Here is an 18,401-nt window from a genome sequence, read left to right as displayed (position 1 = left end):
TCACCTCCTCGATCATGCCTAAACACAATCAATTGTGCCAAACCCATCATGCTTTTTCAAAAATAATGTTAATTTAATAATCAACACTCAGAAAAAAGCTAAAAGAGTTGTATATAAACAATTAAATTGCAAAAAAGGCGATGTTTTATCATCTTTGTAATTATATAATTCTGTTTCTGCTATAATTATGTTGAAATCTAAAGATTTAAATGGTTACTGTATAAATTGTCTTTTAAGACAACAGTTGAGTAAATATAAATATTGTGCCTTTCAACATATCTACTGATGTTCATGATATTCATGCTTATTCTGATTTTGGTTCATCAATATGACATGTTCACTATATCAAAATGCGCTATGGAAGAAACGGAGATTAAACACCAGTTTCCGTTAATGATTTAGCCCTCTAAACAGTTTCAGATGAAACTGAAAATTCATTTTTGGGCCAAATATTTTCAGTTTCATAAATTTTGGTGCATCACTACTCTTGAACCTTAGTGGCTCATGCACACACTCTTAATTTCAGGACCACAAGCTCAAAACCATTCCAGCTGCTTTACTGACCTTAAAGTCATTCTGTCTTTGCCGGGCGTTCTTCTTTAACTTCTCCACCTGACCAGACTTTTCTCCCGTCTGTCCAAGACAACACAGTCAACATGATCATCAAAGCATGATTACACTAACCTTTGTTTCGAACACGTCTGAGTCTATTTGTCCATGCATCTACCTCACTGAACAGACTGCCGTTGACGTAAGAGATCCACAGTTTCCAGAAGTTGGGCAGCTGACTGATGACCACGTCTGAGAGCTTCTCCACAAACCTCACCTGCTGAGGACTCTTATAGAGCCTCGCTGAGAAAATACGTATGATATAATGTTATGAAGAGAGCAACATTCGGTTTCTGAAATTAAAGTGACTGACAATGAGCTTTCTATGACTTTCACAACTCATGCTAACTAGGTGCAGTTTCAAATTAGCCGAAAATCATACATTACTATATACCTGTATATAATATGTGTACGATTTTTTTTATTGTCTTTGAAAGAAGTATATTATCCTCAACAAGCTAAAAGCAGTAAAAACTATTATATTGTGGAATATTATAACAAATTAAAATAACGGTTTTCTATTTTATTATAACTGAAAACAATTTTATGCCTTTGGCGGCAGAGCTGAATTTGTCAGCAGCACACGATCCTTCAGAAATCATATGTTAATCATTCTGATGTTGTACTCACAGTCATCTTTAGGTGTCTGGAAGCTGCCTCCTCTCTTCACTGGAGCTGAGAGGGTGATCCTGTTCAGGGCTGAGGAGTGATCCAGCTCTAAACCGACACCACCCACTGACACAGAGAGACACGATGAATGCTTATCTACACACGTCAGCATTTAACAATGAATCATGTTTATAAAATAAAGGGTTTCGGTTAACCCCACACACTTAGTTAAGAGTGCCAATTCATGCTCCACTCATGGACGGATGTAGATGAAGGCATATTTTGAGCCTTGCTCATGGGGAAATAGGTCTAGATGATGCTGCACTCTTTCAATCTGTGTTTTTTTTTCTTTCTTTTTTTCCCAGTGATTTGAGCGCAAATAATGAGGCAAATGCTTTTATGCAAAGTGACTTTGTGCGCTTTGCTCAGAAACCAAACCAGCTCTAGCCTAATAATAAACTAAGATACATATACATGTTCTACTGCTTGATATGTTATTAAAATATTTTAAACTTGGTATGATAGGCTACATGTCTTAATCTCTCTCAGAGATGGCATTTATGCAGGTATTACATTTTTACAGATTTACATTTATATGCACAGTAAAAAGTTTTATTTTTATATTTTTCAACCTCAAAGTTTTTTAATCTGCTAGTTATAGAGTCAGCCTCCTCTTATTTGAGGCTGTGGTTTCACCTGAGATTACTCAGTACACAGAGTTATATATATTCCTCTTATTTTACTTTTATTAACGTCTATTACTACTGTTTTAATTAAAACATTTTAATCAGGACAGGTCCTGAGCTTGGATTCAAACTCGGGTCACCTGAAGCCCAACCGTGCTACACCTCAAAGGACTGTCTATATGAGGCTTTCAAATCAGACAGTCAGAAGATATTTAAATGTTATTATCATAATGAAAAATATTATTTTATCAGTTATACAAGGAATATTTTTTATGATAACTATAAAGAAAAAATATAGGCTGTAAATTCATTGAAATAACGGTTTTCAGTAATTGTATGAACATCTGGGTCAAGCCCCGCCCACTTCCGGATTTTATCCTGATACAGATCATTTTGAAATTGTTACAGATAGAGATGTTGGCTCCTCTGCACACCCCTCGTGCAGCAGCTCTTCTCTGACAGTAGATGGCACTAAAGATCTTTCTGGGACTCTTCCTAAGTCTTGATTAAATTGTTGATATAGTCTGAAACATTCAATATGTCCACATGGTGTACACATGTCATGTTTCTCTCTCACAGATAAAGATGTATACCATTCAGCCACTTGGATATTTACTCTTTCTTTTGATAAAAAAAAATGCTGGTGTTGATCCAGGTTTCCAATCATCTCCTGCGTTTATCTATGCTCCTCTCTCTCCTTGTATTCCCCGATGTCTGTCTCTCTCTACAGCAACCCCCCCCCCTCCCCATCCACCCACCCACCCGCTCTGCCACACTATAGTGCTCTGTGGACTTCCTGTTCTCTATAAGGTCATGACCAGACCACACACGGGCTGCTCTCTATCTAAACAAACACACACAGGGCAGAACACACACACTGCTTTCACTCGTCGGAGTTGTAGAGGACCCATCAATTTATTTCAAACTATCTGCATGAGTGTGTGTACCTTTCTGCTCTTTGATATAATCTTCTTTACAGTTTTGCATCAGCTGCAGGATCCACTTATGTTGAGCGACTATACATTGCCATGCTGGGTCACCTGGAGCATGTAGATCCGACAGGTATCTTGAGTAAAAAAAGAGAGAGAATCATTAGAGCTATATAATGACGTCCTTTTTCAGGACCCCTTAAACCCCTCTCACAATGACAAGTCATGTAAGGCAGGGAATGTAATTACTTAAAATAAATAATTAAATATCAAATATTTACACTACCACTCATAAGCTTGGGGTAAGTAAGAAATGAATACTATTATTCAGGAATGATACATTAAGTTGATCAAAAGTGACAGGAAAGATTGAAAATTCTATTGATTTTTCACACAGTATGTTTTTAATATTTCCCTGGCATCAAAAAGCATGAAAACCCTGGTCACAGGTGATGAATAACGTGAGCTTAACACACCTGATATAGCGTTTCTGATCATGTAAAGTGGATGGCGTCTCCAGAAGTTTATCCAAAAGCAGTTTCCTCAGGGTTTCCACCCGCGTCTCCACCTCCGAATACACTACAAATAGATATGCAGAGAATCTTTTTTAACATTTACACAGTACTACAGGTAATGTGAATATATGCGTCTCATATTAATATATGTTATCAATTATTATCAGTGAAGATCAGATCACCTTTCTTAAAGACAGGGACCACTGTGTTCCCAAACAGAGATTTGGCTTTCTCATAATCATTTATAACAACGTCGTAATCGCCCTGGAAGGAAACCATACACATACATACAGTCAGTTTAGCATTCAGAGATCATCATTATTTCTCACAAAGTATACGATTTTGGGTGGTACGATTTTGCAGTGTTTTTAAAAGAAGTCACTTCTGCTGCAGTTTTTTGATACATTTTTATATACAAAAATATTTTATAATAATTATGAGATATTGTCATAATACTATTATATATATATATATATATATATATATATATATATATATATATATTTTTTTTTTTTTTTTTTTTTTTTTTATTAAAATTATTACTATCTTCAGCAGCCATTACGTCAGTCTTCAGTGTCACATTTTTCAGAAATCATTCAAATATGCTGAATTTAGTATTCAAGAAACAAACTTTTTTTTTATTATAAGCAATATTGAAAACAGTTGTGCAGCTTAATATTTTTGTGGAAACTGTTAAACATATATTCTTTGATAATCAGAAGTATCAAAAGAACTATATTTATTAGAAATCTTTTTTTTTTTTTTTTTTTTTTTAACAACATAAGTTTTTACTGTCCCTTTTGATCAATTTAATGTGTCCCTGCTAAATAAATATATATATAATAAATAAATATTCTAAATATCCCTGTACCCAAACTGTACAGCATGTATGTATGTATGAATGAATGGGGGATGCCACCTTCTGGATGTTGCGTTCAATGTTGAGTGGCAGATTAAACAGAAATTTGAATCTCTGGAGGACATTGAGAGCACTGCGTGTGGAGTCGGCCTTGTCCTTTCTGCCCAACACTTCTTGAAACAGGGTGTCAGCAGTTTCACTTGCTCCTGAGAAGAATGAGCAAATGGAAAGAGATGAGATAAGGGTGTAGAAGGACAACAGCTGATGAAAAAATGGTTTAATCATCCTTATTCGGTTCGAAATAATTTCAAGATCTCTTACGCTCCCTCTTCTTGGGTGGTCGGCTATTCTGGAATCCTTTGGTCAGATTTAATAAGAACCAGCCCCATGACCACTATAAAAGTCCGACCAGCCTTTTTTCCACTATTGTGCCCCTTTGTGATTGGCTGAGAGTCAAAGGCAGTAAGTGGCTTTGGTAAGAACATAGATCTAAATGTACTTGTAAAGATGGGTGGCGAGGAGGATAAGGAGGGGCTGGCGATGAAAGCACGTCAGTGTGTGACTGGTTTATTTGTGCGGCTCGGAGGAAACGAGCTTGTTTATTGACCTTCCGTCACATGAGAGAATTGATATGGAGATATGATTGGGATACGAGTGGTCTCGAACACACGCAGACGCACTCACAGAAACACGCCGAGGTCTGCGTGAAATGTGTGGCTTTGATGGTCTAAAGAGAATGCATATGCAACTCTGATCTTAAATTAAGCTGCTTTGTGTAATCGTGTGTGATTTTGAGCATGTGTCTGGGTTTATGTCTTACTGTTAAGGACGTTCTCTAGTCTCTGGGTCATAGAGCCCTCCACCTTCTCAGTGCCATCCGATTCAAGCTTCTGATGGATAGCTAGACAAAGACAGTGAGAGAGAGAGAGAGAATGAGAAAAAAAGTCATGTTTGAGAGCATTTCCACTACCGTTTAAAAGTTTGGGGTCAGAAATGAATACTTTCATTCAGCAATGATGCAATGAATTGATCAAAGGCGATAGTAAAGACATTTATAATGTTACAAACGCTTTATATTACAAATAAGAGCTTTTGAGTTTTAATTATAAACAATCCCAAAATATAATCTTCTTTTGAATTGTCTGTGCATTACAATTACAACTTGCAAATGAAATATGAACTCTTACAACCACCTACACAACATTTTACAATATAAACGCCATAATGTAAACGCTGTCATAATTCATCAACAGTAGACCATATAAAATCACTTGGCATAAATGTGTGCTATTCACTGATTGCGAACTGCTCTGAAACCGCGAGCCTGTAGAACGTGCAACAGTGCTGTGTATTGACTTTCAATGTGTTGGAAATGTGTTCCTCACATTTATTTAATCACAGCCTTTTGAAGTTTAATAATCACAATAGACCGTACCGTAATTCCTGTTTTTCTGACCCAAATTCAAGATCTTTTAAATGATAATTACGACTTGTGTTATACCATTTAAGATATTTAAGACTTTTTATGACCTTAAATTTGACAAAACTGAATCTGAGACATTATAAGACTTTTTAAGGCCATACACACACACATTATATATTATATATATATATATATATATATATATATATATATATATATATATATATATATATATATATATATATATATATGCTATAGAGTGGCTAAATACGAAGATAAACCATTGCACAAAAAAACTAAATGAAGTCTCTTTTCTGTCTCCACATCTGGATTTGGGAAACTTCTGTACACAATGACGTCATGGCTAACCTCCAGCTCCCCCCGGGGTCCGGAATGCTATGTGGTACACTTCCTCTGTCTCTGAGGTATGTTTTGACTTCTGCCTGGTAAATTTTTGGGAGTCTTCTCTGGGAATCAGTGCAGCTTCCGTCTGCTGCTCTCTCGTTTCCTCTCAGCACAATGACAACCTTATTACAACCTCGTCTAAACATTATGACAACCACGCCTTGTTATCCGTCCTCATGCATGTCAATCACATGGAAACGCAGTGCTAAGAATAGTTCTTCTGTTTGACTCCAGACAAGTGACCCAAGAAAAGTCTAACACACACAGACAGATTTGGGAAATAGAATCTGCACAGTGCCATTGACCTCTGATGACAGCAGTCTGAATAGAGACACATACACCTGTGTACAATGAAGATGCAAAAAAAAAACTTGATTAAAAGTCCCATGCAACTATATGAGTCTATTTGAGCTTTACTTTTAAAACTTAATATAGAAGCCAACCCATTGAAAAAAAAGCTTAACAATTCTTCATCAGAAGTCCACAGAATATATACAAAAAGTCAAAAAAAAAAAAAAAAAAACTATAATGTACAGTCTATATTCACAAATGAAACTGATTATAATCAATTGCAATGTGCTTCCAGTCTTTAATTCAAATCGACTCAAAAAGCCAGAACTCAAAAGAAATACTGAGCTTTCCAATGGTCATTACAACATTGTATTCACAGGATGAGTAATTTCAACACAATCATTCCAACATGACCTAAACGCAATAAAATCCTCATGGACACAATCCAGTCCCACCCTATATTACTTCCCACACAAAATTCTGTTTCACTAAAATATGCTTCTGTTCCCTTCAGTCAACTGCAAGAACTGAATTACTTACGGTTGTATTTATATGTTTTAACGTACACACCAAGCACACATACCTGCAAGAGCATCCTGAGCCTCAAAGAAAGTGCTGAGACCTCCTTTCACGTAGGCCAGACTGCCCTCATTCTTCTTACTGGCCTGTTTCTTAAGATTTCCCACAGCTGCACGCAGTTGCTCAAAGCTAAAACAGCAACAAACATAACACACATCACACAAAAATCTATTTTGGCAGATTAACAAATGCACAGATGGATGGTATATAGACCGACCTGGTTAAAGAATGGTTCTCGATGAGGTACCAGGTGGCAGAGAAATTCTCACTAGTGAAGTCTCCACTCATTCTAGGGAACATGTTCTCTAGATCCTTCAGAGGAACCGTCCCTCTGAAAAACAGAAGACAGACACCCACACAGCTGGTCTATAAAGCCTCATCACGAAAACACCACAGATCATAGACCATCTGATCTACCACAGTCCAGACTATAGAGAAAACAAGACCAGATCTGTCCTCATATAAACAGCACTGCATAAGCCAACCCACAGTGTCTTTTGATGTGTCACAGAATAGACTGATGAAATACATAAGACTCACATACCGCTGAAAAAGTTTGAGATTTATTTTTTGAAAGAAATAGAAAATCAACATGTTAGAAACACTTCTGAAGAATCATGTGACACTGAAGAATGGAGTAATGGCTGTGGAAAATTCAGCTTTGCCATCACAGGAACAAATATTATTAAAAAAATATTATTAATAGATTTCTTAAATTACCGTTTTTACTATATTTTAAATGCAGGCTTGGTTAGCATAAGATAAAAAAAAATTAAAAATAAAACATTACAAAATGTTACCCACCCCAAACATTTGAACTGTAGTGTATCTATAGATATGCATTGACTGAATATATAGATATGCATTAATAAATAGTTAAAGATGCTGCAGAGGTCAGGGAAAGGAAGAGATTCACTTCCTATCTAAGGAAATGGTGTACCAATGACTTCATCCAGGTAGAAGATATACACACAATGGGGCTGTTTCTACTTTCTGTTGAACCTCCTTCCTTATAAACACAGCAGTCCACTCTTATAAACACAGGGCAGTGCTTCTTGGGTGAAGTGTGTGAGGAAATGCATTTGTTATGGTCTAAGTGAGTGTGTGTTTTAATCAGAAAGTCAGAAATGAAGCACATATGTGCATGTGTGTGTGTGTGTGTGTGTGTTGAGTAGAGAAATACATGTGATTAGTTTTAGGTGTAAATGTCTTACTTTCTAAGTTCATAAGAGGACAACACAAACTCAATTGTGAATGTTTCTTTACTTGTCTATTTCGATGCCCAAAGGGTTGGCCGGCCTCAACGAGAGAGGAGAGATTCCTTTGTTGCGATCGGTCCTCATGTCATAGTAATTCAACTCATCAACCCAGACCGCAGATTGATCCAGAATGCCTAAACACAAAAAAAACATGCACATACTCATTGGTTGAGTGCTCAAAATCCATTGCCGTCTTCAAAGAGCATCTGTGTACATTCAAGGAGTGTGTATCTATCAAACCGAAATGATGATTTTGCCTTTAACAGACACTGTGTGTGTTAACATGCACAACAATATGCTGACAATGCAAAAATAAAAACTCTTATGTGAGATCCGAAATCATCGTATGTAAGATTGAGCATTGTAAACATGCACGAAGTGTGTGTACATGAGTTAAGAGGGCACTGTGAGTGTGTGTCTCACCGATCCTCTCGGGTTTGAGCAGTTTGAAGGAGACCGTGGACGTCCCTCGGCCTCCGCTCTTGGTGGTCACAATGATCTCGCCCTTGTCATCTTTAGCTGGACCCACTCGACACACTATCTTACTAGCTAACATCCATTCTGCTGTCAGCAAGCAGTTATGACCACAGATAGACAGACCTGACAGACAGAGACAGACAAAGAACAAGAGAAAAGGAAGTTAATGCCAAAACCGATGTATTTATTTCCCCCCCAGATTTAATAGACTGATAATTTCTCTATGAAGACATTCATATTAACAGTGGGATGTATGCGTTTTCCTTTCTTATCCCTTTGCTAAATCAGAAGAAAATGGGTGAAAATTAGAAAATGTCTGAATTTTAGTGTTCAGATGTGTGGGGACAATAAGACTTTATTTTCATGTTTTTGCAAAAAGTCTCCTGTGCTCACATAGACTGCACTTATCTAATCCAAAAATGTTTTAAAATATTATTACAATTTATAAATAGTATTTACTTCTATTATTATCACTGTGATGGCTAAGGCCACACTTGCAGGATAAATCGGGCTAGTTTATTTTGTTGTAGGTTTCTAGTTCCTTTCTTTTGTAGGAGAAATTGATTTGTTTAAAGGATTAATAGTTTGTTTATAAATTTAATGCATTTATTTTGTCTCCCTAAGATTTACCCCAAATATTTAGTGTTAGTTGTGCATGTTGTCTCATTTAAGATCAAAGAGCAACATAATTCGTTACTAGAGTGCACGCTAGGAATCGAATAAAATCACAACTGCACAAGATATGGGGTATTTTCTTTAATTAGTTTAAAGATTTGAGTCTTACCCGTGGTTCTGCCGGGATCCATGACTGCAGCATGGAACCAAGGTGTAATTAAAAGAGCGCTGCATTTCCTGATGTCCTTTTATATTCTGTCTTAGGAATTATGGGAAATGTAGTTTGGGTACCACAGGGGTTTGTTAATTATTGGTTAATTGTAAGATTGTCATAATAAAGGGCATTCTTTCCATTTTATTTTATTATTGCTTTATGGTATGGAATCTAATGTTTATAGAGTTTATTTGTGTGTATATTCTTTTCTTTTTCATTTAGGTTTGATGTACCGACTTGAGTCCCCCTGTAATTATACAATGGTTTGCTCTGGTTTGTTAAAGGGTGTGATTTTTGTCTAGGGCTGAGTCAGTTCTGGTGAGGGATCCCTGGAGTAACATCTGAGGCCCAGAACTCAGTAGCATGTTAATTTTATTTATCAGTTAGTTTTTTTCTTTCTCTTTTCTTTCTTTTATTTTGTTTCTTATATTTTCTGGCTACTATTGTGAACTGTATATAAGTGTGGCAGTTAATAAAAAGGTAATTTTGAAGATCTATGAACGCTTCCTGAAGATTTTATGGAAGAACCCTGACAAGATGGTGGCAGCGGTGGGATTCTGTCCAGGAGGAGGTTGTTTATAGAGAGTCAAATGCGGAAGGAATGGCGCCAAAGAAAGCAGTGCGTGCTGGTGTTCCTGCTGACATCGAGGTCATACCAGATGGGGGAGAGATACTGACTGAGGATGCAGCAGGTGCGGCGGGCCATATGACTGAAGAAGAGTCGGAGGATGAAGTGCTGGAGCTTAAACAGATGTTTCAACGGTTTATGCAAGATCAGCAAGAGAGAGATGCACGTCAAGCACAAGAGGCAGTTCGACAAGAGACAAGATGGAAATCTCTTCAGCATCAGTTCCGTTTATTTCAAGGTGAGGTCGGCCAGCGAACTTCGTTGGAGGATTTGCAAGACAGGGGAGCCGTTGAGCCAAAGGAATCGTCAAGAGCTTCTAGTGGCTCTCATAATAGGAGCCATGGATATGTGCTGCAGGAACCAAAGATGCAACAACTGAGTGAGTCAGATGACATCGAACATTACTTAACTGCATTTGAACGGATTGCTGAGGTGTGCCGATGGCCGAGGGAAGATTGGGCCATTAGACTCCTTCCGTTGCTGACCGGCAAGGCGCGTGCTGCATATGTGGCAATGGATGTTGAAGATGCAATTGACTATGTGCAGGTAAAAGAGGCTATCTTGAAGAAGTATTCCATCAACCATGAAACGTACCGACAGAGATTTCGTGCTATGGAGGTGCTTGAAGAAGAGACCCCTAAAGAACTGTATGTTCGATTAAAGGACTTGTATCAAAAATGGGTGAGACCGGCAGAGAGGACAAAACAGGAGATTGGAGAAATGATTATCCTTGAACAATTTCTACGAATGCTTAACCCAGAAGTGCAGACCTGGATCAAAGAACACAGTCCGTCTTCAGCTGAGGAGGCGGCCCGTCTAGCTGATGTTTTCGTGGCTGCACGACGTAGAGCTGAGCCCTGGAGCCTCTCCCGTTGGAAGACAGCCCGGGACAGATCTTACCGACGACCGAGTACAGCATTTCAAGGAAGCAGGTCTGCAAATGAGGCAAGTGTAACACGAACTGAGAACTTTGGTGCCTCTGGTGTAGAAACTAAGTGTTATAAGTGTGGTCAGTTAGGTCATAAGAAGCCAATGTGTCCCCAGTTGACAAAAACACTTGGTAATATATGTTATGTACCTCGAGAAACCCTACCTGAACCTGTTAACCTTCCCATTCCGAGTCAGGTGATAAGAACTGTTGAGTTGAATGGAAAAAAAGTCACTGCCTTAATAGATACAGGTTGCACACAAACCCTAGTAGAATCCGAGTTGGTACCTGAATTATGTGCTAGTAGTGATGCTCCGGTAATAGTGAGATGCGTTCACGGGGAGGAGCGGCAGTATGCGGTCACGGATGTATATCTGGGGATAGTGGGGCAAACCTATTTGATGAAGGTAGGACTGGCACAGAACTTACCATACCCAGTAATTTTAGGTCATGATTTCCCTGCTTTGATGGATTTGGTACCCTTTCAGGATAGCTGTAATGTAGTTCTGACACGGGCACAAAGCAGGCAGGATGAATGTGAGAAAGAGGAAAACCCATTGATGTTTATGCCTTTCTTTGACTCTGAATTGTCTATGAACCAATGTAAAGTAAGGAAGTCTAGGAGGGAAAGAAAACAGGAAAAATTTAAAAGAACCATAGTGCAGGCTAGAGGACTAAAAGAACCTGAGAAATTGTTGAATGCCAATCAAATTCCCATCCCTGAAGATATGAGGCAGTTACAGAAAGAGGATACAGAAATTTCAAAATTGTACTCTGAGGTTGTTGAGGCAGGGGGGAAAGGGTCGAAGGTGGTCCGGTTTCAAGGGAGATCTTTTTGTGTAAGGAATGACTTGTTGTATCGTAAAACAGGAGATCAAATACAGATGGTATTGCCTGTTAGTGTACGTCATACAGTGATGACAATGGGGCATTCCATCCCATGGGCAGGACATTTGGGTAGGCGTAAGACTCACTCTAGAATTGGTAAGCATTTTTACTGGTTGGGTATGTCTAAGGACATTGCTGAGTTTTGTAAAGCGTGCCCTGAGTGCCAATATAGCGGAATTCGCCGACCCCATAAAGTCCCATTAGTTCCTCTACCAGTCATTGATGTTCCCTTTCAGCGGCTGGGAATGGATATTGTAGGTCCACTGGAACGAAGTAAGACTGGCTATAAGTACATGTTAGTTATTTGCGACTACGCGACACGGTTTCCAGAAGTGTTTCCCTTGAAAAACATCAAAGCTAAAGCTATTGCCTCGTGTCTGGTTCAATTATTTTCAAGAGTAGGTATTCCAAAAGAAATACTGACCGATAGAGGAACAAACTTCACGTCTCAGCTTCTGCAACAGGTGTATCAACTGTTGGGGATAAAAGGGTTAAGAACAACCCCCTATCATCCAGAGACGGACGGGCTAGTAGAAAGATTTAATCAGACTCTAGTGCAAATGCTTCGCAAATTCGTGAATGAGGTGGGAACCGACTGGGATCAGTGGCTACCATACCTCATGTTTGCTTATAGGGAAGTACCACAGGCATCAACCGGGTTTTCGCCATTCCAGCTGATGTATGGTCATGAAGTGCAAGGACCATTGTCCCTGGTAAGAGAATTGTGGGAGGGGAACTCGGAGACGTCCACTAAAACTAGTGTAATTGATTACGTGTTAGCCATGAGACAAAAATTACAACAAATGACCGAATTTGCGTCTGCCCATTTGACGGAAATACAGAGAAAACAAAAGACATGGTACGACAGGAAGACAAAGTCGCGGTCTTTCGAGCCGGGTCAAAAGGTTCTTGTGATGCTTCCTACCTCAGAAAATAAACTTTTGGGTAAATGGCAGGGGCCGTTTGAAGTAACTAAAAAAATGGGAACAACTACATATGAGATTGCGACCCCAGGACAGGCACGAGCACATCGGGTGTTGCATATTAATTTGTTGAAGGAATGGTACCCACAGAGTGAAAGTACCGTTGTTAATTTAGTCCGGTTGATTGAAGATGAGGAAGAGGCAGAAGAACAATATTTACCTGGTAGTCAGCCCTCACCACCTGTTGATCTTAACCATCTTTCGGTTAGAACAACGAGCGCAAATTCAGCAATTATGTGATCCAGAGTTGTTTAAAAGTCAGCCAGGCTACACGACACTGATAAAGCATAGAATCGTGCTAAAGGAAAATGCTCAGCCGAAACGAATGAGTTACCGCATCCCTGAACGATTGCTGACTGCCTTTGAAAATGAGGTAACATTGATGCAACAAATGGATATAGTGGAACCATCAAAAAGTGAATGGTGTAATCCGGTGGTGTTGGTGCCAAAAAAAGATAATACCCTCAGGTTCTGTATTGATTTTCGTTATTTAAATTCTGTCTCTAAATTTGACTCCTATCCTATGCCTCGTATCGAGGAGTTAACTGAAAAACTGGGTAAGGCTAAATTTATCAGTACCATTGATTTAAGTAAAGGGTATTGGCAGGTGCCTTTGGATTTAGAATCCCGAGAGTTGACTGCTTTCCGTACACCAAGGGGGCTAATGCATTTTCGGGTGTTACCGTTTGGGCTGCACGGAGCACCCCCGACTTTTCAAAGATTGATGGATACTGTATTGGATGGTTTAGGAGAATTTGCAGCAGCTTACTTAGATGATGTTGTGATATTTAGTACCTCATGGGAGAGTCATCTTCACCATCTTCAAACAGTCTTCCAACGAATTAAAGTTGCCGGTTTAACCATTAACCCTGCAAAATGTTCTTTAGTTAAGACTGAGACTGAGTATTTGGGGTATACATTGGGCAATGGAGTAATTAAGCCGCAAGTGCTGAAAGTAGGGGCGATTCAATCTTGTCCACTTCCAGCTACAAAGAAACAAATTCGGTCATTCCTTGGTTTGGTCGGTTGGTACCGGAAATTTATTCCCCATTTCTCGACCATTGCGGCACCATTAACGGATTTAATTAAAAAGACGAGTCCCACCAAGGTGCAATGGACAGTACCTGCAGAAAAAGCATTCCTGGAGTTAAAAGGGATGCTGAGTAACGAACCTGTTTTGCGCAGTCCTGATTTTGAAAAGTCATTTGTACTTCAAACAGATGCATCTGACTTGGGTTTAGGAGCGGTCCTGATGCAGGAAGAGAATGGAGGAAGGCATCCTGTGGTATATTTGAGTCGGAAATTATTTCCCAGAGAAACTAGGTATTCTGTGGTGGAGAAAGAATGTTTGGCGTTGAAATGGGCTCTTGACACGTTAAAATATTATTTGCTCGGCCGAGATTTCGTTATTGAAACGGATCATAAAGCTTTGAAATGGTTGAATAGAATGAAGGATACCAATTCTCGTTTGACACGATGGTTTTTGTCTATACAACCTTTCCGCTTTACAGTGAAGCATCGTCCGGGGGTAGAAAATGTAGCAGCCGACTTTCTTTCTCGCTCACCGTGCGTGAACGCATAGGTGGGGGGAAATGTGATGGCTAAGGCCACACTTGCAGGATAAATCGGGCTAGTTTATTTTGTTGTAGGTTTCTAGTTCCTTTCTTTTGTAGGAGAAATTGATTTGTTTAAAGGATTAATAGTTTGTTTATAAATTTAATGCATTTATTTTGTCTCCCTAAGATTTACCCCAAATATTTAGTGTTAGTTGTGCATGTTGTCTCATTTAAGATCAAAGAGCAACATAATTCGTTACTAGAGTGCACGCTAGGAATCGAATAAAATCACAACTGCACAAGATATGGGGTATTTCTTTAATTAGTTTAAAGATTTGAGTCTTACCCGTGGTTCTGCCGGGATCCATGACTGCAGCATGGAACCAAGGTGTAATTAAAAGAGCGCTGCATTTCCTGATGTCCTTTTATATTCTGTCTTAGGAATTATGGGAAATGTAGTTTGGGTACCACAGGGGTTTGTTAATTATTGGTTAATTGTAAGATTGTCATAATAAAGGGCATTCTTTCCATTTTATTTTATTATTGCTTTATGGTATGGAATCTAATGTTTATAGAGTTTATTTGTGTGTATATTCTTTTCTTTTTCATTTAGGTTTGATGTACCGACTTGAGTCCCCCTGTAATTATACAATGGTTTGCTCTGGTTTGTTAAAGGGTGTGATTTTTGTCTAGGGCTGAGTCAGTTCTGGTGAGGGATCCCTGGAGTAACATCTGAGGCCCAGAACTCAGTAGCATGTTAATTTTATTTATCAGTTAGTTTTTTTCTTTCTCTTTTCTTTCTTTTATTTTGTTTCTTATATTTTCTGGCTACTATTGTGAACTGTATATAAGTGTGGCAGTTAATAAAAAGGTAATTTTGAAGATCTATGAACGCTTCCTGAAGATTTTATGGAAGAACCCTGACAATCACTATTACTTATTATTATCAATACTGAAAATCATTATCCTGCTTAATATTTTTAATAATAAACCGTGATCTAAAAGTTGAAAATAACATTTATTTGAAATAGATTTTTTTGTCAAATCTTCACTGTCACTTATAATCAATTGAATGCGCCCTTGCGGAATAAAAACATTAATTTCTTAAAATAAAGCTTAATTGCTTTGAACTCTAGTGTATGTTTGTTCAAACGGAGGGTGTTTATCTGTAATGCAATGGCTATATACATGTTTATTACCTATGAGATCATTGGGTCCAGTCCCCAGGTTCTCTCCACGAATAGTGACTTTGGTCCACGGCGCGCCCTCGTTGGGTGAGATGCCAGTCACCAAGGGAGGCTGGCGTGCACGAGACATCCTTTACACACCTAGACTAGACACAGGTAAACACTAAGTGTTTTGTTTAGGCTCAGGAGGCATTCTTAAAAAAAGGCATTCTCTGCTGAAAGCCACACATTAAAAGATTCAGCATGTTCAGTGCATTTAAAAAACTGTTAGACATGAACAAATAAATCTACCCAACCAGCTCACACTGAGCAAGCGTGTTACTGTTCGGAGAGACACAGATGCTACACTATAGTATATACACTATACTAGTTCAGAAATCAGGGCATTTTTCCCGTGCAACAGTCACAAAAGCTCTCTCTCGTATACAAACACCCACACGGAGCACAAGACTGACAGCTCCAGGGCGGTCTGTGTGGTCTGGTAGGGTGTGTTTCTGTGTCTGTGTGGTCTCTGGCATGGACCAGAGAGAGAGATAAAGGGGGACCGGGTGATGGTTGAGTTCTACAGCAGACCTTCAGAGTCCACAGTGCAGCTTCAGAAGAAGTCTTGCCATGTCTAGCAGTAATATAAACTAACTGTCTGACATGTATATTCAATGCTGAATTATGATGATGATACCAATTTCTTGGTAAATAGTAAAATTGTCTTTATAGATTACATAGGTCAATGGTGCCCTGTGTTATTATTATTTTTTTTTTTTGTCTGGGTGTGCACTAAAATGCAATTCATGCATACTATGATTTAAATACACCTCTTTTATGATGAGCACGTTTTCATTCAAAACTTAAAAGTGTGGCAAAAATGTCAAAGTGACAACAATAATTGTGAAAATAAATAAAGATGAAAATGGGGAAAAGTCTATTAAGTGGCTTGGCATTTTTTGACAAAACAAAAATAAACAAAAAGAAAGAAAGAAAAGAAAAGAAAAATGAGGGGTAAAACAAATCACATTAAAAAAAATCAATTAAAAGGATTACATTTTAAAAAAACGTAAAAAAATGCCTACTGCTCTGTTACAGCAAAGTCTGATAGAAGCGAAAATGGTAAAGTCAAACACACACACACTTCTGTGAGGCAACATTTGGGAATGATTGACTGCTTAGATGACTGACACCTGAGAGTCTCTATGGAATAAGGGGCTTGTCTCAGACAAATTACTAAGCGCCATCCTATCAACACTCAGTCCCCTTTATAAACACAGTGACCCCCCACCTACAGCACACACTCTCTCAGCAGGAGAAATTAACACTCCAGATGTAATAGTAGGAGCTTGAACAAAATATTTAACACGACACCATAATACTGCTGACTGCATATAATTTGTCAACATTTACAAAATGACTACTTAGTGCTTTTATTAGACACAAAAGTATAAATTCTAAATATTGGCCATGATATAAATAATTAAAACCTTATTTTATTGGCTAGAATTTTATTAATTGCTGCAAGTTTATGTTTAAAACCTTATTTTATCGGCTAGAATTGTATTAATTGCTGCAAGTTTATGTTTGCAAGACAAATAGATTTAAATAGATTTGCAGTGTGTTCACTGATCTATAATATATCTATAATATAGCTCAGTGAGTGTGTTACTTCTATCTCTAAAAGCTGTAGCCAGTAAACACCAAAAAGCAAAAATAGAAAACATGCATTCAAAAATCAACACATTAAAAAATATATAATTAAGTATCATTATCAATTTAGCTATAATCTGGTTTCAATGTGCATAATGATTTCAGCTATAATAATACATCAGACAAAAACCGAGCTCTTGCAAAGCATCATGAGCCCTGGGCTGCATTTTAAGCTGCTGCTATTAAGATGAGACGGAAGAAACATGATCCCAAAACAAAACAAGATGTTAGATCTCTCCTTGAAATGAAACAAAACAGATACTTAAGTCAAATTTGATTTATACGCTTACTTTGCTAAAATTATTATGCATTCAAACTGAGTTTGTAATTAATGACAAAGTAATGAACTGACGGAGACTGTTATCCTCTTTGATTAGAACAAACATGAATTTTCACAAAGATAAAATACACAACTAATTCACATATATTATGGTGAGGTTGTCAAACAAAACATGGACATAAACAGCAGCTCTGACAGATGACAATAGCTGACTGGCTAATGCTAAAAACAAGCCGACAGAATTGACAAGCCGACGACAACGAAATCATTGAAAACACAGTTTTTCCACATAATAAGAACCCTGCTTAATCATCTGCAAAGCAAGGTAAAATAAAACATTGCGATTACTTACACAGATAAAGGCAGGAGAAAGTTTCTGAAAAACAGTTCCGGTTGAAACGCTGAGGCCCCGCCCACACGACGAATCACGTGACAGACACACGACCAATGCATCACATTGAGCCACATAGTGTAGATGTAAACTGTAATGTAATTTTAAGGAATTTGGTATTTATTTTTTAATTATGCCTACAAATGACAGTGCAGTGAAAAAGAAGACTGATGATCTGAAATTTTGCTATTTGCTAAATGCTCATGTTTCTGGAGAATGAATGAAAGAAGGCTACATCTAGCACTTTTAATTTTGATCGTCATAAAAATACAAATAGGCCTATACTTGGTAAATCGCAAGAATATGTTGTAGGTTTGTCGAATAATATTTCAAAATAAAACAAAAGACTGTAAAATCCTGAACACTCGAACTTGCTTGGGAACTTGATAACTTTA

At 38.1% G+C, this 18,401-nt stretch overlaps 1 protein-coding gene across 3 annotated transcripts; it reads right to left on the bottom strand.

Moving 5' to 3' along the window:
- Nucleotides 1-507: 507 nt before the first annotated feature.
- Nucleotides 508-18,054, bottom strand: LOC113100303 (exocyst complex component 2-like). Of its 3 annotated transcripts, none has more exons than XM_026265089.1 (14): nucleotides 17,968-18,054; nucleotides 15,653-15,786; nucleotides 8,588-8,764; nucleotides 8,172-8,298; nucleotides 7,123-7,236; nucleotides 6,910-7,034; nucleotides 5,028-5,108; nucleotides 4,268-4,413; nucleotides 3,531-3,612; nucleotides 3,310-3,412; nucleotides 2,852-2,970; nucleotides 1,240-1,344; nucleotides 728-852; nucleotides 508-633 (listed from the first exon to the last, which is right to left on the bottom strand). In XM_026265089.1, the coding sequence occupies exons 2-14, from the start codon at nucleotides 15,768-15,770 to the stop codon at nucleotides 523-525; spliced, it is 1,533 nt and encodes a 510-aa protein (XP_026120874.1). In that variant the 5' UTR covers nucleotides 15,771-15,786; nucleotides 17,968-18,054; the 3' UTR covers nucleotides 508-522. The 3 variants fall into 3 exon arrangements, with proteins under 3 accessions (XP_026120874.1, XP_026120875.1, XP_026120876.1); XM_026265090.1 differs by having other exon boundaries at nucleotides 15,653-15,781; nucleotides 17,968-18,040; XM_026265091.1 differs by lacking the exons at nucleotides 15,653-15,786; nucleotides 17,968-18,054 and adding an exon at nucleotides 9,426-10,026.
- Nucleotides 18,055-18,401: the final 347 nt, after the last annotated feature.

Source organism: Carassius auratus, unplaced genomic scaffold (genome assembly GCF_003368295.1).
Source record: "Carassius auratus strain Wakin unplaced genomic scaffold, ASM336829v1 scaf_tig00217238, whole genome shotgun sequence".
NCBI classification, from domain to species: Eukaryota; Metazoa; Chordata; class Actinopteri; order Cypriniformes; family Cyprinidae; genus Carassius; species Carassius auratus.
This window is presented reverse-complemented; position numbering and strand designations above follow the sequence as displayed.

Coding starts and splice junctions, on each gene's coding strand:
- LOC113100303 (XM_026265089.1), bottom strand. CDS start 15,770: ATGTCTCGTGCACGCCAGCCTCCCTTGGTGACTGGCATCTCACCCAAC. Junction 8,765..15,652: donor TGGACCCAATGATCTCATAG/GTAATAAACATG, acceptor TCTGTCTGTCAG/GTCTGTCTATCTGTGGTCAT. Junction 2,971..3,309: donor GATCAGAAACGCTATATCAG/GTGTGTTAAGCT, acceptor TTTTTACTCAAG/ATACCTGTCGGATCTACATG.